At 45.4% G+C, this 24,633-nt stretch overlaps 3 protein-coding genes and 1 pseudogene across 5 annotated transcripts in view; all 4 read right to left on the bottom strand.

Annotated features, from left to right (window-relative positions):
* map3k22 (mitogen-activated protein kinase kinase kinase 22) overlaps positions 1 to 5,526 on the bottom strand; it is a 36,628-nt gene extending 31,102 nt beyond the window's left edge. For both annotated transcript variants that reach the window (XM_079292499.1, XM_079292500.1), the window contains exon 1: positions 5,191 to 5,526. The gene's annotated coding sequence lies outside the window, so the exon portion shown is untranslated. The remainder of the gene's footprint in view (positions 1 to 5,190) is intronic.
* Positions 5,527 to 8,100: 2,574 nt separating this feature from the next.
* Positions 8,101 to 9,811, bottom strand: LOC306794037 (tripartite motif-containing protein 16-like). The gene has a single exon (XM_079291899.1). The coding sequence runs from the start codon at positions 9,794 to 9,796 to the stop codon at positions 8,117 to 8,119; it is 1,680 nt and encodes a 559-aa protein (XP_079148025.1). The 5' UTR covers positions 9,797 to 9,811; the 3' UTR covers positions 8,101 to 8,116.
* An 812-nt stretch (positions 9,812 to 10,623) lies between these two features.
* LOC306794328 (deleted in lung and esophageal cancer protein 1-like) lies at positions 10,624 to 21,504 on the bottom strand (annotated as a pseudogene). Its single transcript, XR_013773206.1, has 31 exons — positions 21,375 to 21,504; positions 18,734 to 18,835; positions 18,492 to 18,628; positions 18,310 to 18,402; positions 18,035 to 18,125; positions 17,764 to 17,926; positions 17,055 to 17,208; positions 16,900 to 16,975; positions 16,579 to 16,741; positions 16,382 to 16,478; positions 16,106 to 16,236; positions 15,804 to 15,965; positions 15,593 to 15,723; positions 15,313 to 15,463; positions 14,949 to 15,065; positions 14,682 to 14,803; positions 14,392 to 14,577; positions 14,233 to 14,300; positions 13,988 to 14,139; positions 13,717 to 13,832; positions 13,552 to 13,622; positions 13,116 to 13,336; positions 12,807 to 12,965; positions 12,587 to 12,709; positions 12,379 to 12,473; positions 12,147 to 12,231; positions 11,809 to 12,006; positions 11,548 to 11,709; positions 11,264 to 11,414; positions 10,936 to 11,053; positions 10,624 to 10,843 (listed from the first exon to the last, which is right to left on the bottom strand). The product of XR_013773206.1 is annotated as a deleted in lung and esophageal cancer protein 1-like (transcript).
* A 427-nt stretch (positions 21,505 to 21,931) lies between these two features.
* Positions 21,932 to 24,117, bottom strand: LOC306794035 (tripartite motif-containing protein 16-like). The gene has a single exon (XM_079291897.1). It carries the CDS (start codon positions 24,100 to 24,102, stop codon positions 22,423 to 22,425), a length of 1,680 nt encoding a protein of 559 aa, XP_079148023.1. The 5' UTR covers positions 24,103 to 24,117; the 3' UTR covers positions 21,932 to 22,422.
* Positions 24,118 to 24,633: the final 516 nt, after the last annotated feature.

Here is a 24,633-nt window from a genome sequence, read left to right as displayed (position 1 = left end):
TTTGCCAGGAAGACAAGCCTGTCTACTACCTCTGGCTTCAGGCATGCACGGTGGCATGTAACAATGCCCTCCCACACACTGAAAAGCCTCTCAGAGGGGGCACTTGTAGCTGGCACAGAGAGGTATTTCTTTGCTAAAGTACTTAGCCTTGGAAAGTTAAGTTGGTGACGCTTCCACCAGTCAAGTGGATCGGTGTCTGGGTCAACCTGCTGGACCACAGGTCAGTTGTTGCGGAGTAGAATGACATCCCCTCCAGCTCCGCAGAGATCCTTTGGCGTGTACTATTGTACAGCCGAGGCAAGGCAACGTCAGAAAAATGTTTACGGCTTGGTAGCACGTACCTGGGGTCCAAAGCTTTGAGACGGTGAATAAACCCCGGCTTTTCCACGGTGTATATGGGCACCATATCTTTTGCGATATACATCGCGACTGCATCCGTGATGGCTTTCCACCGGGCACTCTTCTTCTCATGCGGAGTACAGTTGGTGAATGTCTCCAAAATGCTGGGTTGTTTTTGTGAGGTGGCGGCGGCAGCAGTGAAGCTGCTGGCCGCCATTGTTTTAGTTTGTAAACAATGCGCGCGCACTCTACTACGGGAAAAAGGGGTGGGGGCGATTTTCTCGATTTTCAATAAAACACATCGCCTTAAAGCACACATTCGAATTAATCGATTAAATCGATTTATCGCCCAGCCCTACATTCGCTCAAAGTTACATATTTCAGTCCCCAAAACAAGTATAATCTGGAAGCAGAAAATGTCCATGAGCAAACTGAAATATCCCAACAAATACTGTATGGATTGCCATGAAATTTTGGACAGACATTCATGGTCCACAGAGGATGAATGCTACTAACTTTGGTGATCCACTTGCGTTTCATGGAATGCCACCAGCAGGTCAACATTTCCACTTATCCTGTAAAATGTCTGAACATTTACTGGACGGACTGGATGCAGATATTCATGATTCCCAGATGATGCATGCTAATAACTTTGGTGACCCCAAAATTTTCATCTGGCGTCTTCATGAGATCACATTTTTTTTTATCTGTCTGACACTTTGGTTTATGACTAATTACCTGCAAAACTAACGACATTCAGCATCAGCTGTAATTTGTGGCTCATCAGGTACAGAGGCTAACTCAGGTGTACGTCATTGAATGAATAACCGAGTCGCACCTCTGGGTGTGGCTGCAACCACAGCGTTATTCTCCAAGCCAGACACAATCAAACATGTATAAATATGCAACGTACCATGCAGACCAGCATCCTGTGCAGGCCGAGTGACACTGGAAACATGAACCATTTTGACACTAGTCGGAGAAAGTAGCTGGTATAATGAGGGCCCAAAGGGTGTTGTGAAGAGTGGAGCTGGATTCGCTGTGTTAACTCGATCCTCTGGTACCAATCAGACTCCAGTGTAAGAGGATCCTCCTCAGTGAAAAAGTGATGGCTCTATCAGCTCACAGACAAGTAGATCTGCCATTACCATCAACCACACAACACGGGCTAAAAATAGCCAAATGAAGGAGTGATTCTGCTGCAGTCCACCGTATATATCCACTGCCTGGATCACAAGAACCACATCCCCCCCCCCCCCCCGAGAGGAATCTAAGCACAATCTGTAAAGTAAGCTGTCTTTCCCATTATGCGGTGACATGCTATTACAAGCACATTCACTCATTGTGTTCCTCCACCCGAATGCAGCCATGCGGAGACAGCTCATAGACTTAAACCCATTTTCACGAGACAGAACGTCAAACAGCTGTGGTTCGGGAAGAAGCAGGAAAGTATTTTTCCCTTCGCCTCCAAAGCGTCATCCATGAAGAGTGTGCCTCGGGTTTCAGGGATTTTGATACTCGAGAGGCTGAGTGAGTGTGACACTGAAAAATCCAAGAGCAATTTCACTTGTGGATTTCATTTAACATCTCTGCAACAAACTAAAACACGTGCCTTTCTTCTTTATAGATGTATCAAATACAATCAAAAACAAGGACCAGCTGCTGTGTTCTACACAGAGTTGTCCTCGCTGTTATTGTCGGAGTGCAGTCTGGCAGTGTTGTGTCTATCCGGCTGTCCTTGCAGTCTCTGCTGCTGATGGCTTTGTCCTTACGGTCAGACAAGCCGTGCAGACAAAGCTCAATCAGGACCACTTCCTCTTGGTTCCTGTAGAGGAGGGGGGGCTGGACCCTCACGATAGAGAGAGGCGACCTCGACCGACTCACTTTCTACTTTTGCAGGCTAAATACAAAAAGTAACAATTGTTGTATTTTCTTCCATTAGCCTTCATAAAATACCCCGAAATGAAATAACCCGTTGTATTTTTTGTAAAGTTAAAACGTCACTAGACTCTTCATTCAGTATTGCCATGCAGAAGCACCGCAGTCAGCAGATACTGCTTGACGTCATCTTGGGCGTGCCGCAGCCAGCTTTGCACACCTGTATTTGTGCAGTGGCAATCGCCCCAGGTCGCCCCAGGTCGAGCTCCGTCGCATTGTTGAAGAAAGTGTCGGAAAACTGGGATCTTTCGGTCAGTTCATATCTGGGTCCCATCCTGAAGCCACTCCCAACGTCTTCTCCGACTTTGCCCGAGCTGAGAAATGAATCATTGCTCAATTCTGAGGTCGTGCTATTTTCCTCAAGGATATATCTGTATCCGTCTCAGCTCGTTTTTGTCTCTCTCTGCCCTCTGTCAACCCGTTTCTACAGCTGAGAAGCTCGGTGCTGCGACTACCCTGCTTTACCGCAGCAGGGATGGTTTAATCCAGGTGGCTGGTTATTTGGGTTGTGCCCGATACAGTACTTCGGCAATTAAAGCCCCATATTTTGTCTTGTTGGACATATTTTTCCTCTCATGCTCGGAGTCCTCTGTGCCATCTGGCAAGGTCTGAGGAGGCTTTCTTGAATGTTTTAATGAAGAGTGGCTCTCGATCTACCACGCGGCTCTGAAGGGATGGTTGCCCTCCTGCCTGTTTCTTCAGTCACTGCAGATGACTGAGGCTGTCGAACAATAGTTTGGTTTTTGGCGTATACATCCAGGCCTCTCTGACTGGCTGCTTCAGTAAGAGTCATGGTGGTGGTACCAAACATCTTCCATTACGTTTCTGGCTCCATGCCTCGACACAACGCTATCTAAGAGGTCGACAGAGGATTCCCTTGACTGAATAGCGTGGCTTTGACAGGCGTGGTGGGCCTTTATTTATTATGTCCGCTGAAAAGTATTTGGTCCACACAGATTCAACTTATTGCAATGAAGACTGAAGGGAAGCAGGTTGGTCTGAGCTCAATTTGGAGCATTTACGGCTTTGGTCACCTCTGTTTCTGCATGATGGAAAGAAAGGGCTACTCCAGCTGTTCAGGGTTGCTCTTCCACCAACTTATTGGACTCACAATAGACAGATCAGAGGTGAAAGAAATGGCAAAATCAAAAAGCAGCAGAGGCCAAGATTTCCTCACTTTAGTCCCGGGAATGGGGTCAATCGCCAAAGAGGCTGGCTCCTACATTTCCCACAATGCAATCAATAGTTTGTTTGTCAGTTTTTCTGCCTTTCAAGCTCTACATCTGTGCTTCGTAAAGCAGGCGGCTTTCTGTTAAGACTAAAATATGTCAAAAGTGGGGGAATAGTTTCCAAAGTTTGACATGCGACACACAGCTATTTACTAATCTGAAGCTTGTTAAGAAGCGATGACACTTAATGACAAACTTGTTTTGCTTTCTGGTACCAAGCAACGTCCAAAACAGGGCCTTCATGGGCAGATAATAAGCCTGCTTCAGTGAGTCACCGTAACCGTTCACCTCCAGCCCTCTGGTCAGTGGGCGTCTGGCAACCCCCCCCACAGGCTTCTGTGAAATCGGCATATGACAGCACGACTTGACACTGCTCAATGGAGGGGACAGCGTGAGGGAGAGGAGGTCCTTCTGATGAAGACGCTCAGCATGAAATTGTCCGGAGAGTTCACAGCAGGGTGTTGAGGAGAGTTCATAGATGAGCACAACTTTCTCTGCTGAGAAATAAGAGCCTCTTGTACATGACACACTTAATAACTCTCCAACTCTTAAGCTCTTGACAATCAATGCAGACCTTGCAGAAAGCCATGAACTCTTCCTCATTGGTCCCATCAAAACACAATGAGCAACCCGTCGCTTCCGTCTCTGGCTGGCATATGTACTGTGGGATTCAGTCCCGTTTATCAGCCAAATGGATTGTTTTGCTTGAGGCACACCAACCATATCTGTGGGCGGCTTCCACTTGACAGTTTGACTCGTCACTATTAAGGCGATTTCTGAGCCCCCCTGGGGTACGCCAATGTGCTGATAAACTCATCCGTGAGTCGGCTGCTCAGACTCCTGCGAGTGCACTCCACATTTGGTTTGGTTTGATGAACATGATGGCCTCATTAAAATATCTAATTTGGCGGATTGTCTCAGAGGTCTGTCCATCGCAGGAATGTGTGGCGAGCTGTGGATGAAGCTCACCGGGCATACTCGTCACTTTTACCCGATAGCAGCCTCAGCGTGGACTCAAAACAGTTTGAAAATGCTCGGATGGAAACGGGTAAAAACCAAATACACAGTCGGGGGACGAGAAAATGGAACATGTGAAGGACTTTTCAGAGCGGTGGATTATCTCCTTTCAAGGAAAACACCATCTTAACTGACCACTGTGAGTCACAGAGGTCTGGAAGAGTGACAGCAGAGAAGAAAAGGCCACAGAACATGAATGAGTCGACAAGCACAAGATGACAACTACTTTCCAGAAATCACTCACAACTCCAGACATTTCAAACTTTACTGATGATACGTGAAGCACAGCACTTGATTAAGACCATGTGAAAAGAGGGTGAAAACAGCCACTCATTATCAAATGCAAAACAGTTATTCTAGCAACAAAATGTGAATTTATCAACAAATATGGGTCTGATTATGGGCCTCTCTACTTATCCAAATTAACATTTACTGAAGAAATACTTGCCATGAAATACATGAAGCAATTGCATGAAGTCCTATTCATTAAGTTTGCTGTCAGTAAACAGACTGCATGTTTGTGTTTTAAACTACAAATGACCAACTTTAAAATCTGCACTTCTAGTTCATTGTATTGGCATTTCATTTGCCATAAACAGGAACTAACAGTCTAAAAGCAGTGATCTCACAAAACAAGTCGCGACATAATGTAGACTGGACTGTTTACCTTGTTACCAATGTGTCTCCATGTTGTAGTTGTGGCTGCAGGATGAATGAGGATGAACTAACTGGCGAGTGTAAATTCTCACAGATTGAACGTCAGGAAGAGCGGAAAAATCCCAGCGAGATGCAGAGCAAATCTTCACCCCCAAAACAGTGGACTGATATCCGGAAACTGCGCTCAGTACTGAAGAATTACAAATACACGCTGTGTTCAGGCAGAAAGACCTCCTCTTCTCCCCGCGTGCATGATCCAGAGCTGTGTTTACAGAGAGGAATGCGCTGTAAATGGTTGATGTGTTCCAGAGGAAAGTTTTCTTTTTTTTTCACCCTGCTCTTCGCTTGTCTCCACGCGCACTAGAGAGAGGAGCTGAGTTTTTTTTCCTCCTGGAGCTGCGCCTCTGATGTCAGCAACAACGTGAGCTCCAGGAAGTGGTGACGCTCTCCGGTGGTGCGTTTACGAGACAGCGGCGTCAAAGTGGAGGGCGCAGCGCCACCCCGTGGACACCTGGAGCAAGTACAGCGACTGCTGCAAATAGGCCGGTTTCATTTTTTATTCTGTACTAACACAAACACCACCGGAAAACCTCATACACTTAATCCCTAAGAATACATATACATATATGTAATTATAATTAGATATACTTATAGTAAAAATATAGAAAAAATGACCCAAATAACACAATACATATTTTTTCCTTGAATAAATAATAATCCAAAATAAAGAATAATAAATGTGCAGTTACAGTATGTGTTTTCACAGTCTTGTCGAAAAGAGTGCAACGCAGTAACCATCATGCCAGAGCTATTGATGGCTTGAGGACAGTTTGACAGTTAAAAGAGGATTTAAAAAAAGAAAAGTAAAGTGGCGACAGCACTTGCAGATGTTGACTGTCACCCGATGAGTTCACCTACAGTGTGTGTGTGGCAGCACTTTCTCAGGATTCGAGTGCTCCTCTGGGTCAGAGGAACAGTTTATTAAGTCGAAAAAACAAATAAAGACAAATGGTGCACTAATGACTCAATCCTCGTCCCCATTAACCAAAAGTTCCTCCTTTATTGTGTCTGCAGGAGTTATTAGGAACTTGGATCTTGCCTGTTTATCTGTAAACATCTGTAAAATGTGGACACAACTGGGAGCCCGTGTGATTTATTTTTCTGACAGCGGGGACAGCATGTTGTGTTAAATCAGCAAGCACGTCAACACGAGCGGCAGACTGATGGCCAGTGTTAATGAAACAGACCATGCAGCAGTGTATTGTAACTCATCTCAGCCGTGTGTTGTGCTCTTGTCAGACAGAACCATGACATTTCAAGCTGGAAAAGAGACCAAAATCAAAATGTAAACCCGGGCAGTCCTTGTCTCCACTTTTTGGCATTTTAGACCAGACAATCAGAACAACAAATGCTCCACTGACCTCGACCGCAGCATCGCTCTCTTCAGATTAGCTCTACACGGCACTGTTTTATTGTGATCCGACATGATCTGTAAGACTGCTTCAGTGCAATGAATATCAATTGGACATTTGCATCTCTCTTAGGACTTGTAGATTACTGTACCACTGAACTGTGCTAGATGAACACCACGGGCAGCTATTATAAACAACAACAGGCAGTGTGTGTGTGTGGGTGGGTGTGTGTGTGTGTGTGTGTGTGTGTGTGTGTGTGTGTGTGTGTGTGTGTGTGTTTCTTGTGGCTTTTGGAGCATCACTTTGGAGAATTTTTCAGAGAGATTTGCAGGATGCCTTTGCGGCCAGTTTTATGAAAAGCAGTCAAACTGATTTTACATACTAAGAAATAAATACTGTTGGCAGGCGAGGGTTGCAGACGAGTTGCAGGTCTGCACTCAAAGCTTTTTTACTGCCGATCCCGGGGGTCACGTCGTGCTGGGAGTTCCCCCTCGTGGGTACTGAACCAGCCTTTACTATCCAAGTAGCACTTGAACAAGATGTGTCTGCGGAAAGCACAGTTCACATACTTTTGTTTGTCCTTGTGGCTGCATTTTTTCATCTCAGCGAAAAGGGTCTTCTGGAGAAAATCTATTTCCCCTGTGGCTGATATCGACTTGCTGGAAAATCAATGAGGCCTTGGCCAGTCAGGTGAGCTCCACAGCAAAACCGAAATATAATGTGGATTTGTTTCACATCTGCTCCATCAGCTTTTTATGAAACCCTGTCAATAAGACAAGAAGAAAATACTTTGTTCGTTCTTGAATCAAGAAATACTTTATTCATCATGTAAACCTTCAGTTTATTCACATCCCATCAGTAAAGTCTGTTCAGTGACTCTTGTTCAATGATTTCATGAACACATTCACTTCATCCTCACAATCTATTGGTTTGACCAGAATCTCAGTTATGTAAAAGAGAATAATGCATGATTTACTTATTGATTATGATTATAATAATTAGTGATATAACACATCATAGTACCTGATTTGTATAACGATTAAGAAAACAACAACAACAACATTTAATCTGTTATAGAAAATAAACATAATTTCACTTAAAGAAATATTTACAAAGAGTGCTGAGAACTAAATCTCTTTGATAAAGAAGCTCTGGTGATTTCTCTCTTTAAGAGCCGTGCAGTGGAAGAGAAACGACAACTAACAAATACATCAATACATTTATATTCATCAAACATTTAAACCTCAGAGCAGTTTACATTTTCATGAAGAGAAATATCAGTTCAGGTCAACAGAGATCATCATGAGCAGTGACAGCCTCCATGGCTGAACAGACACAGGAAGGAGCTCCACCTAAAGACACTCAAACATTTACACAACAATAATGAGAAGATGTCAAAGACCGCCCTCAATGTTGGATTGACAGGTGAAGAAAAATCAGCAATGAAGCGACAATGATGGAGACAAAATGAGTTTCAGGATTAAAACACAAAAATGAATTTGCTGTTCCTTAAATCACTTTTGTCTATTTTAATTTACAGAACTCAGCAGTGTCTCCATAATCATGACTCTGAAGTCCAGCATAGAGAGGCTGAGTGAATGTGGTCTGGACTCTGTGGAGGAGAGTCATGGTTTCAGAGACGCTGTAGAAAGACAGAATACCTGCTCTGTGATCCAGGTACACTCCTACTCTGGAGGACTGAGGACCAGAGACGGGAGTTTGGATCTTGTTGTACCAAAATGTAAAACTGTTTTTGTCACAACGTAACGCCCAAGATTTGTCATTTGTTCCAAATCTACATTCATTCCTGCTCCCTGTTCTGCTGGTATTCTTGTATGCGACTGCTACATCAACTCCTTCTCCTCTCCACTCCACCTCCCAGTAACAACGTCCAGTCAGACTCTCTCTACTCAGGACCTGACAACATGCAGTGAATCTGTCTGGGTGACTAGAATAAGACTGTTGTTCACTCATTAATGTTGCTTTTCTGTTCCCCTCAGATAATAACAGCCATGTGTTTGCTGTGTTTGGATCCAGTGTGATTTCACTTGAATATCTTAATAATCCAGCTCTGGTCTTGGGCTCTGCTTGTGAATGTGACAGTAAAACGTCCACTTCAGTCACTGCCAGTGAGACGTTTGTCCACTTGTCTCTCAGAACGTCCTGTAGTTTATCTCTGACTTCTGACACAGCCGCCGTCACGTCCTCAAAGTAGCTCAGAGGACGGATGTCGATGGCGGACGAGTCTGTAGCTTCTCTGAGTGGTGGCAGTGAGGGGTAGTTGTGTAGAAACTGGTTGTGATCCTCTGTGTGTGAGAGCAGCTTCAGCTCAGCGTCTCTCCTCTTCAGCTCAGAGATCTCCTGCTCCAGCTTCTCCTGAAGCTCTTTGACTCGACTCACTTCACTTTTCTGCTGGGATCTGACCTGCTGCTTCACATCGGAGCGTCTTTTCTCCATGACACGGATCAGCTCGGTGAAGATCTTCTCGCTGTCCTTCACCGCTTCGTCGGCGGAGCGATTGACGGCCTCCACCTCCTGCTGAAGCAGCTTCACGTCTTTCTCTCTGTCCTGGATTCTCTGCTGGATGTTTAGTCGACTCACCTCCAGCTCTCTCTGCCTCTCAGTCCTTTCTGCTGCAGCTGTGACTGTGTCGTGGCCTTTGTGTTCATCCACAGAGCAGAGGTAACAGATACACTGCTGATCAGTACGGCAGAACATCTTCATCACCTCATCGTGACGAGAGCAGATGTTCTCCTGGAGCTTCTTGGAGGGGTCCACCAGCTTGTGTTTCTCATACGCAGGGGATTCAGAATGAGGCTGGAGGTGTTTCTCACAGAAAGAGACCAGACAGACCAGACAGGACTTGATGGCTTTCCGTTTCCTCCCAGTGCAGACATCACAGGACACATCTTCAGGTCCAGCATAGCAGTGATCAGCAGGAGCAGCTTGGAGTCCAGTCTTCTTCAGCTCCTCCACTAAAACTGCTAACATGGTGTTTTTCAGCAGGAGAGGCCTCGGTGTGAAGGTCTGCCTGCACTGAGGGCAGCTGTGGAGTTTCTTCACATCCTCTTCGTCCCAGTGTGTTTTAATACAGTTCATGCAGTAGCTGTGTCCACAGGGAATAGCCACCGGATCCTTCAGTAGATCCAGACAGATGGAACAAGAGAAGGCTTCCCGATCCAGCTGAACTCCTTTCTGCGCCATTTCACCTCTCAGTGACGACGACTGTCTGAGTTTCGTTTCACTAGAAGCGACTCTGCTTTGACTTCAGATCTGAACAACATGTGTTTGTTCAGTGAATGGAGGCTGTCAGCTCTGTCGCTGCACCACCATGTTGGTTACACCCATCTTTAAAACTGTAGATCTGAAGGGGAGGGAACAAGGAAACATGTGGGCTGTGTTTGAGAGCAGGAGGAAGAAGGAGGGCTGATCAAGCTGTGCTTCATTCCAGGAAGAGGAGCAGCGCTGTGAATGTGAACTTTGCTTCCTCATTCACAAGCAGAGTCTCGGTTAAAACCTGCTCCACTTTAGAAAACGTTTCATTTCTGTCGTTGTTAAATATTTCTTGTCTCCTCAGAGGAAGAGTTATAGACAAACATGAAGCCATCAAAGGACTAATTCTGTTCAGTGTTCTTTTACTGCTTAAAAACAGCTGACAAAAGAGTGATCAAATGAAACTAATATGAAACATTTAAATTGTCGTATAATACCTTTCTCTCATATATACTTGCATGCCACTTAGCTAATGCTATTGCACCTTAGGTGTGAATACCTCTATGTAACATGTATAATAGCAGGTGATTGAGGACATTGCACTTCATGTGTCATAAGAACTCATTCATTTGTAACTGCATAAATCCTACATTAATATGTAAACATACAGATTGAGTGATTGTAATTCAGCGAGGGTTTATTGTAAATCAGGGCTCATCATATTAAATTCATTATCTTGATAGAAAACCTCCAACAAGTTCATAGTTTACTTATTATTAAAAGCACGTTTATACGTAAATAAAGTGATGGAGACCTGACAAGTTGTTCTTCATATTTATTTACATTCTTACAAAAGAACAAATAAACCAGTTGATTTCAGGGGAGCAGGTGGCGATTGTGTGACTGTGATGTTTTAGGGACTTCTAGTTCGACCAGTACACTTCATCAAAGGATCCTGTTCCCTGGAGCTGCAGAGTGAGGGGGGTCTTCACCAGACGGGGCTGGATTACCACCATGGCCCTGAACTCTCTGTCCTCACTAGAACACACAATCGTAGCAAAATGCTAACGTTATATAAGCTTCTCATAAACCCCGTGTAGACATTGTGATGGCGGTCTGTGGTTTGTTACCTGGGAGTGAAGCTGATCTGGAGACACTGGCTGCCGCTGGTGACGTGGAGCTCCTTCGACCTGGGAGACCAAAAGTCTGGTGTCACTCTGAACACACGGGAGCCTCCTTCATCTGACTCTACAAACACACACACAGATACCATTTACTCAGATACCAGCTATATATCATAATTGCCATTCCAAAGCACTGTATGTGTGTAAAAACAAAAAAAGCATAATTCCAGTCAGTTTAGTCAAGTTGTGCATGAACTGAAGACCCCAACAAATCCCAGAGCTAACGTAAGAGCGACGATACAGACAACAACACAGAAGACAGTTCAGTCGACACCTGTAACTGATTTCCAGTCAGTGTGGGCTCCGTGTCTGTAGAGGATGACTTCTATTATCTGCGTCTGCCCCACGTAGCAGAACCCAAAGTCGACGCTGTCACTGGACAGACGCATTGTAACGAGCTCCAGATGGGCACAGAGAGGCACTGTCTGCACAGAGCAGAGAAGAAAGTCACTTTGTGAGGTCAATTACCTATAAACATGCATAACGACTTCTGTTATATCAGTTTGTTTCTCCTCTTTTGACGCATTTCTACCGTTGAGCTTCACGACAGTGTCTGACCTGCAGGCTGTTGTTGCTGTAGTGAATCAGGAGGTTTTGCTGGAAACACAGCTTCCTTTCCTCTCTTGCACGATGGATCAGCGTCACCCCAGGAGGGACTTCCTCGCCTGCCTGGTCTGCATGATCCAGAAGGGACAGGGAGCAGTGGAAGGCCACCTTCACCTGGTATTCACAGCAAAAGAGTACAACTAACTGTTAAGAATGACAAGATAACGGAACATTTTGTATTATCCAGAACATGACCGACTCTCCTCTTCTCACCTGCATGCTTTGTTGTGGGTGCAGCACCAGAGACTGGCTGTCACCAGTAGGTGGGTTACTGGAGGTGCTGGTCCGGACTCGAAGCTGCTGCTTAAGCACTCTAAAGGGAGGCTGAGTCCCCAGTCGGAAGTGTAGAGGCATTTCTGAGTTGTTTCTCAGCTGAAAGGCCCGTTCGGTGTCAAATTCACGAACTACCACCTACGGAGCAAAACAACCAGAAAAGCGACCGCTGAGCATGACTGCTCTGAAATACTGAACACCGGTGGGTCAATACGTCATGCATGCACTTCAGTGTGTCAGAGCACTTTTGATGAGTGTTGTTGATTTCTCAGACAGACCTTCTCGGATGTTGTCTTCAGTAAATCACCGGCTGAGGCATGAAACTCCAGCACCCCCCCGTCCTCCTCTAGCTGCACCATCAGCCTGCAGCAACATGGAGCCAAAGGGGAAGATATGAAATGTAATCAGACCACCTCTTGTCTGACCTCAGCTCATTTGCATTTAGGAAACACAGACAGAGTTTGGATTCATTCGGGATTTTGGGGACTTGGTATGACTGTAATTGCTTACACTGCAGGCTTAACGACTGCAAGTAGATCCATTCTGACAGGCTCCAAATCCAAACCCTGAGCTCTTCCAACTTTACCCGGGACACAGGCAGCCATCTGTAAACACAACACAATAACAAGGGACTTTAGCTTGCGTCAGAGTCATCTCCTGTGTGCCTTTTCCAGGATTTACAATTGAAAGACGCTGTTTGGCGCGTTGCGCCCGTCACCTCGGAGTCTAGACTCATGAAGCCCAGAGCCAGGCCCACACATCTGGACTCACAACTTGACCCGGAAAGAGTCAAAGGAGTGAAAGACGCATGGATGGTGCTGCTGCTCTTTGCTCGAATCACCTTGAGATAATCAGCAGAAAAAGATAATACGTCGTTATTCATATCGCTAAAAGCAGAGTGGTAAAATGGATGTGGAGCTAAAGTCTTATCAACGTACTATTTGCTGGGGTGTGATGCAGTATGGGTAATCCGAGAGGTTGCCCACATGAGGTCTGATGTGAACAGAGAAGAGTTTTTTCTTTGCAGGAGAGGGATCGAGACATGTTTCCTCTTCCTCGCAGTCATCCTCGGATACACATGCCTCCCCTTCCCCGCTCTGAAATCAATAGGACGAAGCCGCTTTGAGCCAATGAAATGTGGGTTCACTCACTGGCAACGTAGCCACAATAATTTCCCAGAGGCATCGTCATAAAAGTCATTAAAGTTTATGTTCACGTATCCGTGTTGCGACGTAAAATGGACTCACGGTCATGCTACGGAGGGAGGAACTCGTCCCCTCAGAACCTCGGGTCGTATTTCTTTCCCAGGCTGTTTGAACGTTCCCACCAGAAATCCCTAATGCTCCACTTAACGCCTCGTTGCCGTCAGCATCTTTAACTGGAAAGGCGTCTCCATACGCCACCACAACGTCCACCAGTTTATGGTCATTCTGATCTATGTTGTATGTTTCCCAGTCCATGCGAATATCTGGTGGCAAAGATTTAAATGAGATAACTTTATTGAAGTAGTCAGTCAGAGTCAGAGAGGTCACAGGAGACTACACATAAAAAAAGACATGCTGCTATAGCAGGAGTCAGACTAACACACAAACAAACCAAGTGGAGACATTGGTGTAGCTCAGGAACGCTTTACAGTTGTTGGCTCTGAAGAAAACATGTGGAGCTCTCCACACTTTCCCTTACCAAACATGGTGGGATTGTTGATGCGAAAACAACGAGACACCGTGTCCCCTCCAGATACACGAGTGCCAAACCTGATGGTGCAAGCAGGAATGTCAAACTGATATAGATGTAATGCCATCATGAGTGTGTTTTAATGGGAGAGAAGGACAGGACAGGAGAACAGACTGTGTTATTGGTCCCTGGTTCTGGTTGTCTGGGCGTGGGCCCATCATTTGGAAGTAGAGTGGGCAGCCAGTCACCGTCATCTGCACGGGAATGAGCGTGGGCTCGAGGTCCCCCACCTACGGGGGGGGGGGGGGGGGGGGGGATTAGATTTCAACATTATTCATCAGTCTGCAACAAAATCAACAGGTCTCTTTGAAAAATCTTACTCTTACAGTAAAAAGTAAGTTCTAATCCTTAAATATCTGTTACACCCCATTGCATGGCATCGTACTTTGCATATGAGGTGATCTCTGTATTCGCCCCACATGTCCGTGTAGGCAGTGACGTCCACAGTCTGCGTCTCAAAAGGTCCCAGCGTCCCAGAGTCTGGCAGGACAAAGAAAGCTGCTCCTTTCCCATGAGCCAGCAGGCTGCTCACACACTCTGCCGAGAGATACGGGAAGTTGGAGTGTGCGCTCAATCTGCTTGATTTGATAAGTGTGTGTGCTGTGCGCACGAATGAAAAGTTAAGCTCACCCTTGAGGGCTTTTTCTTCTGCTTTCTGAGCTTGAACAGAGTGAAGCGGCTTCTTGACATATGTCAATCTGCGATTAAAATGCAGCGCGCGTCACATCTGCAGTACAGCAAAGTCATTCTGTGATCCATTATTCAGGTTGGTGAGCTAGCTCCCCTTACCTTCTCTCTGACTGCTTCTTTGGCTTTGAGGCATGGCAGGTGAAATAATCCGCCTCTATGATAAAAGGGGCAGGGATGGCAGTTTGATTGGTTATCAATAACTGCTTCGTAACGGCTCTGCTCAAAACGACGTCATCACGGAAGTCAAGCAACAGTGCCGAGGGGCTCTCGTCATCTGGAGGAGAGCTAAAGGCAAAGAAAAGCGAGCGTGACTTAACAAACACTTATGCGATGGCGTTAGTGAAGCTGCCATGGTGGTTAGATAATAGACTTTAAGCCGAGGTTACTACCAGACACTGGGCAGTGAGTAGGACACACTGAGTTTCTTGGTTTTGGAAGCCATGATGCCAACAACAAGAGGAGAGCTCATCCCCTGGACCTCACAGAGAGCAGCTACCTCAGTGAGATCCAGCTGGACAAAGAGACAAATATATGAAGGATAAGGATTTATATACCAGTTGTAACTGTACCGTGTCACTGGGGAATAGGTCACAGTAGAGGAGCTAATTACGCTCTAACTTTAGTTTCACTGGGACTTTAATGTCTTTGGTACTTACAGCTGTGTGGGAGATGAAACGAACCGTGATCTCCAAACTGGCATTCGGTCCCAGAGTGCCAGAAGAGGGGTCAAAACTGGCTGTACACAGTTCAGCCTGTTTACCCTGGAGCGGAGCCTGGTGGGGGAAACGTAAAACTCAGATTACCGAGTATTAATTGCCATGAAAGACATCTTAATTTGACATATGAGAAATAAAAAAACCAAGATCATATGTATACCAACAGCCTTACATACGATACGGATGAAGCACCGCAATCATTCAAACGGACCAGGGGCGACTAACACGATGGCAGCATTCATTGCATCGTTCATTCTTCTCACAGTAAATGAAGTGGTGGTCAAATGAAGCGACGCCAGCGTACCATCCAGCCGAAGTGTGAAGGCAGCAGGGTCTGGTTGAAGAGAGTCACGGTTGCCTCGGCAGGAACTCCAATGTAGAGTTCAGAGAAGAGCAGCTGGCAGTTCAGCAGACACACCCGTGGAGACTGCACATGCGCTCGCACCGACAAGTGACTGCAACAAACACACACAGGTAGTGTTGCTTGTTATCAGCGGGACGGACCGCTGAGTGACATCATTATCTGCACGGACCTTCCTTTCATTCAGTACAGCGGTTATTTTATCTCAGCTGAGCATCATTACCATCCCGTTCCATTCTCCACTGTCAACTCCAGCTCTGTTTCATATCGCTGGCAGAAATGGGGACTAAATAGCACATCTACACTGCAAGAGGCCAAGGGGGGCAGCACACCTCTGCGTGGTTCCACCGAGATCTAAGCAACAGAGATTCATATCGATTTAATGTTGTTTTTATCAGAAATGTTTTGCTGTGTTATTGTCCAGTGTGCAGCACCTGTGTGTCCTGGCGGTCCTGCTGACTGTTGGGCCTCTCCTCCAGTGTCCAGGAAGCCTCCAGATGGGTAATGTTAGTGAAGAGCAGAGTGGTCTGTGCCTGCTCCCCGAGCTTCATGAGCCCAAACTCCACACTGGGCACACCGAGGGTCACTATGGGACCCTGGCCGAAGTCAAACGATGCACATAAAGAGGTCACAGCTCAAAGATAAACTATACCCTCGGAATATCACAGCAACACATTAGCTTTGTGGAATAGAAAGATTTTTGCCATTTTGTGACGGTGTTAAGATTGATTCTTACCTTAAAACAGACTTCCACGGCCAAAGTGACGGGCTCGTGGCGGTGCTCTATGTGGCAAACCAGACTGGTCACAACCTTCTCCGGTTTCCCTCCACTCAAAATCAGGTCGAAATCGAAACACTCGTTTTCCTCTTGACCCACAAAAGGACAGATCAATCAACACTGAACTAATACATCAACTACATGAAATGGTGTTCACAATTCATCATGTACAAGTGAACCTAGTTAAAAGGAGGATTATTTCTGTGTTATTCTCCATTGTACTGTGTGACACACCTATGCTACCAGCAGAGGGCGCTACTTCAATGATGTGGCTGCCGCTGCTCATTCTCTCCCATTGAAAAAAGATGCGGGTTTTGCTGTGGTTCCACATCTAAAAACACACAAGACACAGACACAACCATGGATAACTGTAATTGTGGTAGAAATCTAATATCTGTCATGTATAGGTAACATAAGGAAATGAATATAACCTTGAAATGCCTGCGGGTGTTCGAGCAAATAAAGATCTCTCCGGGGATAACGACAGCATAGGGCTCCAGTAGGACCTGGTACGGCTCTGTGGATCCCTTGAGCTCTATCTCCATGACTATGACATCGCCTACCTTGGACCCAGTGCGCACGGGCTGAAGGACACTAGATGTACACACACACACACACACACGATCCAATACTTTGTTCGATGAAGTGTGCTGAACTTGCCGTGTGATCTCAGTTCTTTGGATGTGTCGTGTTGGGGTGTTACTTTTACACACACTTCTACCACAGTGCACACAGAGTCACAGGAGCTTTACCCTTCGTCAGTGGGCTCTGGTGGCAGATGGGGAACATCCTCAGGACTAAGTGACAGACACTGTGGCAATCCTTCAACTTAAGAAAACACAAACATCACATGAATTAAGTATCAGCGTGTAGCTTCCAAACAGGAGACTCATAATGTAAGACATACTGTGTTATAAAAACTCCAGTTCGGGGGGCTGACATGGAAAGCATCGTCTGTGGCCTGGTGGGACTGGAGATGGGAGGGCTCTGGGGTTTCCCCTGGAAGGAATGGCTGCAGGTTTGGCTTCATGATCTGCCAGTGGAATGGCAGCTCCAAGTGGCTTCAGCCCCAGAGAGAGAGAGAGAGAGAGAGAGAGAGAGAGAGAGAGAGAGATGAGAGAGAGAGAGAGAGAGAGAGAGAGAGAGAGAGAGAGAGAGAGAGAGAGAGAGAGAGAGAGAGAGAGAGAGAGAGAGAGAGGAGAGAAGAGAGAGAGAGAGAGAGAGAGAGAGAGAGAGAGAGAGAGAGAGGAGAGAGAGAGAGAGAGAGAGAGAGAGAGAGAGAGAGAGAGAGAGATTTAATGTGATATGTAATGATCCCCAAAGGGAAACTCTTCTTCTACTTGTGCCGCTGTGCAGGGTCAGCGACGGCGCTGCAGGCCTGGGTCTCGTAGTTAATCAGCACTTAAGTTTCTCACTCGAGGACACAATTACTCTGTTAAATCCTGCCAACACTAGGGGCTTGAATCCCAGTGCTCCAATTTAAGAGGTCTCCCTTCTTACTACGTTATCCTCTGGCCACAAAGAGCACACGTGTTGTTTGTACTTGTGAAGAGACATGACATCAACTGTTCTATTTCATGCTTCGTAGCGATGATAAATGAGAGGGTGAGGCTTACACGTTGTTTCTAATGATGAGTTGTTTCTGCTGCACAGAGTGAGGGTTACACGGGCCGAAACGGACAAAGTGCTCTGCAGTGAGGTCACGCACCTCTCCCACCACAGGAGGCTCCTTCTTCCCAGATACAGATGCAAGCTCAAGTGCAATCAGCTGGCCCTCACCTGGGGAACTCACACATTATACAGACAATGGACAAATCGACTTGGACCTAACAATGGACAAATTCAAAGTCACGTTTTACTAGTTTTCTGATCACTGAAAAGATTCACCTTCAATGGAAATGTCTTTCACCTGGCAGTTGTCACACACAACAGTGAACACCTGACAGCTCCTCTCAGCAGTAGTGGGGAAGAACACCACCTGCAAACCCACACACACACACACACACTATTATTTGAAGCACACTGAGAATTTATAGGACTGAATTTAAATTCAAACTAACTGTGTTCAGCTGCAGAGAAGTGAAACCTGCTGCTTCTAACCTGAGAGGCCTATGACGCATTGCATCTGCATTTTTTCCCATTTACCTCCATAACACACTCACCTCCACTACAGTGGCCTCTCCTGGCTGCAGCGCAAAAAGAGACGGGCTGACTGCAAAGGGTGGCTGCTCAGAAAAGTACGTTCTTGCCACAGACTATATAAAGAAAAAGAAAAAACCTTTTTATAAATGTCGGATGTAGAACAGTTCCTGTATCTTAGATAACGTGTCAGATTGATTTTCACCCTGAGGTTCGAGGCTGGCCACTGGTTCTTGGGGATGATGCAAAAGGTCCCGGCGCTGAAGCTTATATTTTTGCACAAGAACTCAACAAATTTCACCCCTCCGATCAGACAACAACCACAGTCCAGAACTCTTGGTACTGCACAATAATTAGGGGGAAATATCAACAGTGCACGACCGATTAAAGTACACTCATGAGCATTACAACAACAACGGTAGGTTGGTAGATTCTTATGAGACTCACGTGTGAGTATTGGAGGGGGTCTTCTGGCTGCGATGGGCACCCAAAATCGGTGTCCAGCAAGGGTCTCCACCGCTATGTAGTCCTCATAGTCCCCCAAGGAGTCTGGAGCGAAGCGCGACAAAATGGAACATGTGAAGGACTTTTCAGAGCGGTGGATTATCTCCTTTCAAGGAAAACACCATCTTAACTGACCACTGTGAGTCACAGAGGTCTGGAAGAGTGACAGCAGAGAAGAAAAGGCCACAGAACATGAATGAGTCGACAAGCACAAGATGACAACTACTTTCCAGAAATCACTCACAACTCCAGACATTTCAAACTTTACTGATGATACGTGAAGCACAGCACTTGATTAAGACCATGTGAAAAGAGGGTGAAAACAGCCACTCATTATCAAATGCAAAACAGTTATTCTAGCAACAAAATGTGAATTTATCAACAAATATGGGTCTGATTATGGGCCTCTCTGCTTATCCAAATTAACATTTACTGAAGAAATACTTGCCATGAAATACATGAAGCATGAAGTCCTATTCATTAAGTTTGCTGTCAGTAAACAGACTGCATGTTTGTGTTTTAATGGTGATTTAAACTACAAATGACCAACTTTAAAATCTGCACTTCTAGTTCATTGTATTGGCATTTCATTTGCCATAAACAGGAAATAACAGTGTAAAAGCAGTGATCTCACAAAACAAGTCGCGACATAATGTAGACTGGACTGTTTACCTTGTTACCAATGTGTCTCCATGTTGTAGTTGTGGCTGCAGGATGAATGAGGATGAACTAACTGGCGAGTGTAAATTATCACAGATTGAACGTCAGGAAGAGCGGAAAAATCCCAGCGAGATGCAGAGCAAATCTTCACCCCCAAAACAGTGGACTGATATCCGGAAACTGCGCTCAGTACTGACGAATTACAAATACACGCTGTGTTCAGGCAGAAAGACCTCCTCTTCTCCCCGCGTGCATGATCCAGAGCTGTGTTTACAGAGAGGAATGCGCTGTAAATGGTTGATGTGTTCCAGAGGAAAGTTTTCTTTTTTTTTTCACCCTGCTCTTCGCTTGTCTCCACGCGCACTAGAGAGAGGAGCTGAGTTTTTTTTCCTCCTGGAGCTGCGCCTCTGATGTCAGCAACAACGTGAGCTCCAGGAAGTGGTGACGCTCTCCGGTGGTGCGTTTACGAGACAGCGGCGTCAAAGTGGAGGGCGCAGCGCCACCCCGTGGACACCTGGAGCAAGTACAGCGACTGCTGCAAATAGGCCGGTTTCATTTTTTATTCTGTACAAACACAAACACCACCGGAAAACCTCATACACTTAATCCCTAAGAATACATATACATATATGTAATTATAATTAGATATACTTATAGTAAAAATATAGAAAAAATGACCCAAATAACACAATACATATTTTTTCCTTGAATAAATAATAATCCAAAATAAAGAATAATAAATGTGCAGTTACAGTATGTGTTTTCACAGTCTTGTCGAAAAGAGTGCAACGCAGTAACCATCATGCCAGAGCTATTGATGGCTTGAGGACAGTTTGACAGTTAAAAGAGGATTTTAAAAAAGAAAAGTAAAGTGGCGACAGCACTTGCAGATGTTGACTGTCACCCGATGAGTTCACCTACAGTGTGTGTGGCAGCACTTTCTCAGGATTCGAGTGCTCCTCTGGGTCAGAGGAACAGTTTATTAAGTCGAAAAAACAAATAAAGACAAATGGTGCACTAATGACTCAATCCTCGTCCCCATTAATCAAAAGTTCCTCCTTTATTGTGTCTGCAGGAGTTATTAGGAACTTGGATCTTGCCTGTTTATCTGTAAACATCTGTAAAATGTGGACACAACTGGGAGCCCGTGTGATTTATTTTTCTGACAGCGGGGACAGCATGTTGTGTTAAATCAGCAAGCACGTCAACATGAGCGGCAGACTGATGGCCAGTGTTAATGAAACAGACCATGCAGCAGTGTATTGTAACTCATCTCAGCCGTGTGTTGTGCTCTTGTCAGACAGAACCATGACATTTCAAGCTGGAAAAGAGACCAAAATCAAAATGTAAACCCGGGCAGTCCTTGTCTCCTCTTTTTGGCATTTTAGACCAGACAATCAGAACAACAAATGCTCCACTGACCTCGACCGCAGCATCGCTCTCTTCAGATTAGCTCTACACGGCACTGTTTTATTGTGATCCGACATGATCTGTAAGACTGCTTCAGTGCAATGAATATCAATTGGACATTTGCATCTCTCTTAGGACTTGTAGATTACTGTACCACTGAACTGTGCTAGATGAACACCACGGGCAGCTATTATAAACAACAACAGGCAGTGTGTGTGTGTGTGTGTGTGTGTGTGTGTGTGTGTGTGTGTGTGTGTGTGTGTGTGTGTGTGTGTGTGTGTGTGTGTGTGTGTGTGTGTGTGTGTGTGTGTGCGCGTGTGTTTCTTGTGGCTTTTGGAGCATCACTTTGGAGACTTTTTCAGAGAGATTTGCAGGATGCCTTTGCGGCCAGTTTTATGAAAAGCAGTCAAACTGATTTTACATACTAAGAAATAAATACTGTTGGCAGGCGAGGGTTGCAGACGAGTTGCAGGTCTGCACTCAAAGCTTTTTTACTGCCGATCCCGGGGGTCACGTCGTGCTGGGAGTTCCCCCTCGTGGGTACTGAACCAGCCTTTACTATCCAAGTAGCACTTGAACAAGATGTGTCTGCGGAAAGCACAGTTCACATACTTTTGTTTGTCCTTGTGGCTGCATTTTTTCATCTCAGCGAAAAGGGTCTTCTGGAGAAAATCTATTTCCCCTGTGGCTGATATCGACTTGCTGGAAAATCAATGAGGCCTTGGCCAGTCAGGTGAGCTCCACAGCAAAACCGAAATATAATGTGGATTTGTTTCACATCTGCTCCATCAGCTTTTTATGAAACCCTGTCAATAAGACAAGAATAAAATACTTTGTTCGTTCTTGAATCAAGAAATACTTTATTCATCATGTAAACCTTCAGTTTATTCACATCCCATCAGTAAAGTCTGTTCAGTGACTCTTGTTCAATGATTTCATGAACACATTCACTTCATCCTCACAATCTATTTGTTTGACCCGAATCTCAGTTATGTAAAAGAGAATAATGCATGATTTACTTATTGATTATGATTATAATAATTAGTGATATAACACATCATAGTACCTGATTTGTATAACGATTAAGAAAACAACAAGAACAACATTTAATCTGTTATAGAAAATAAACATAATTTCACTTAAAGAAATCTTTACAAAGAGTGCTGAGAACTAAATCTCTTTGATAAAGAAGCTCTGGTGATTTCTCTCTTTAAGAGCCATGCAGTGGAAGAGAAACGACAACTAACAAATACATCAATACATTTATATTTATCAAACATTTAAACCTCAGAGCAGTTTACATTTTCATGAAGAGAAATATCAGTTCAGGTCAACAGAGATCATCATGAGCAGTGACAGCCTCCATGGCTGAACAGACACAGGAAGGAGCTCCACCTAAAGACACTCAAACATTTACACTAATGAGAAGACGTCAAAGACCGCCCTCAATGTTTGATTGACAGGTGAAGAAAAATCAGCAATGAAGCGACAATGATGGAGACAAAATGAGTTTCAGGATTAAAACACAAAAATGAATTTGCTGTTCCTTAAATCACTTTTGTCTATTTTAGTTTACAGAACTCAGCAGTGTCTCCAAAATAATGACTCAGAAGTCCAGCATAGAGAGGCTGAGTGAATGTGGTCTGGACTCTGTGGAGGAGAGTCATGGTTTCAGAGACGCTGTAGAAAGACAGAACACCTGCTCTGTGATCCAGGTACACTCCTACTCTGGAGGACCGAGGACCAGAGACGGGAGTTTGGATATTGTTGTACCAAAATATAAAACTGTTTTCGTTACAACGTAACGCCCAAGACTTGTCATTCAATCCAAATTGACATTGATTCCAGCTCCCTGTTCTGCTGGTATTCTTGTATGCGACTGCTACATCAACTCCAAATCCTCTCCACTCCACCTCCCAGTAACAACGTCCAGTCAGACTCTCTCTACTCAGGACCTGCCGACATGTAGTGAATCTGTCTGGGTGACTAGAATAAGACTGTTGTTTTGTCATTACTCTTGCTTTTCTGTTCCCCTCAGATAATAACAGCCATGTGAATGCTGTGTTTGGATCCAGTGTGATTTCACTTGAATATCTTAAGAACTCAGCTCTGGTCTTGGGCTCTGCTTGTGAATGTGACAGTAAAACGTTCACTTCAGTCGCTGCCAGTGAGACGTTTGTCCTCTTCTCTCTCAGAACGTCCTGTAGTTTATCTCTGACTTCTGACACAGCCGCCGTCACGTCCTCAAAGTAGCTCAGAGGACGGATGTCGATGGCGGACGAGTCTGTAGCTTCTCTGAGTGGTGGCAGTGAGGGGTAGTTGTGTAGAAACTGGTTGTGATCCTCTGTGTGTGAGAGCAGCTTCAGCTCAGCGTCTCTCCTCTTCAGCTCAGAGATCTCCTGCTCCAGCTTCTCCTGAAGCTTTTTGACTCGACTCACTTCACTTTTCTGCTGGGATCTGACCTGCTGCTTCACATCGGAGCTTCTTTTCTCCATGACACGGATCAGCTCGGTGAAGATCTTCTCGCTGTCCTTCACCGCTTCGTCGGCGGAGCGATTGACGGCCTCCACCTCCTGCTGGAGCAGCTTCACGTCTTTCTCTCTGTCCTGGATTCTCTGCTGGATGTTTAGTCGACTCACCTCCAGCTCTCTCTGCCTCTCAGTCCTTTCTGCTGCAGCTGAGACTGTGTCGTGGCCTTTGTGTTCATCCACAGAGCAGAGGTAACAGATACACTGCTGATCAGTACGGCAGAACATCTTCATCACCTCATCGTGACGAGAGCAGATGTTCTCCTGGAGCTTCTTGGAGGGGTCCACCAGCTTGTGTTTCTCATAGGCAGGGGATTCAGAATGAGGCTGGAGGTGTTTCTCACAGAAAGAGACCAGACAGACCAGACAGGACTTGATGGCTTTCCGTTTCCTCCCAGTGCAGACATCACAGGACACATCTTCAGGTCCAGCATAGCAGTGATCAGCAGGAGCAGCTTGGAGTCCAGTCTTCTTCAGCTCCTCCACTAAAACTGCTAACATGGTGTTTTTCAGCAGGAGAGGCCTCGGTGTGAAGGTCTGCCTGCACTGAGGGCAGCTGTGGAGTTTCTTCACATCCTCTTCGTCCCAGAAGCTTTTAATACAGTTCATGCAGTAGCTGTGTCCACAGGGAATAGTCACCGGATCCTTCAGTAGATCCAGACAGATGGAACAAGAGAAGGCTTCCCGATCCAGCTGAACTCCTTTCTGCGCCATTTCACCTCTCAGTGACGACGACTGTCTGAGTTTCGTTTCACTAGAAGCGACTCTGCTTTGACTTCAGATCTGAACAACATGTGTTTGTTCAGTGAATGGAGGCTGTCAGCTCTGTCGCTGCACCACCATGTTGGTTACACCCATCTTTAAAACTGTAGATCTGAAGGGGAGGGAACAAGGAAACATGTGGGCAGAGTGGAGCCGCTGTGTTTGAGAGCAGGAGGAAGAAGGAGGGCTGATCAAGCTGTGCTTCATTCCAGGAAGAGGAGCAGCGCTGTGAATGTGAACTTTGCTTCCTCATTCACAAGCAGAGTCTCGGTTAAAACCTGCTCCACTTTAGAAAACGTTTCATTTCTGTCGTTGTTAAATATTTCTTGTCTCCTCAGAGGAAGAGTTATAGACAAACATGAAGCCATCAAAGGACTAATTCTGTTCAGTGTTCTTTTACTGCTTAAAAACAGCTGACAAAAGAGTGATCAAATGAAACTAATATGAAACATTTAAATTGTCGTATAATACCTTTCTCTCATA

Source organism: Melanostigma gelatinosum, assembly GCF_949748355.1.
Source record: "Melanostigma gelatinosum genome assembly, chromosome: 20".
NCBI classification, from domain to species: domain Eukaryota; kingdom Metazoa; phylum Chordata; class Actinopteri; order Perciformes; family Zoarcidae; genus Melanostigma; species Melanostigma gelatinosum.
Note: the sequence above shows the minus strand (reverse complement) of the source record. Positions and strands in the feature narration are given on the sequence as shown.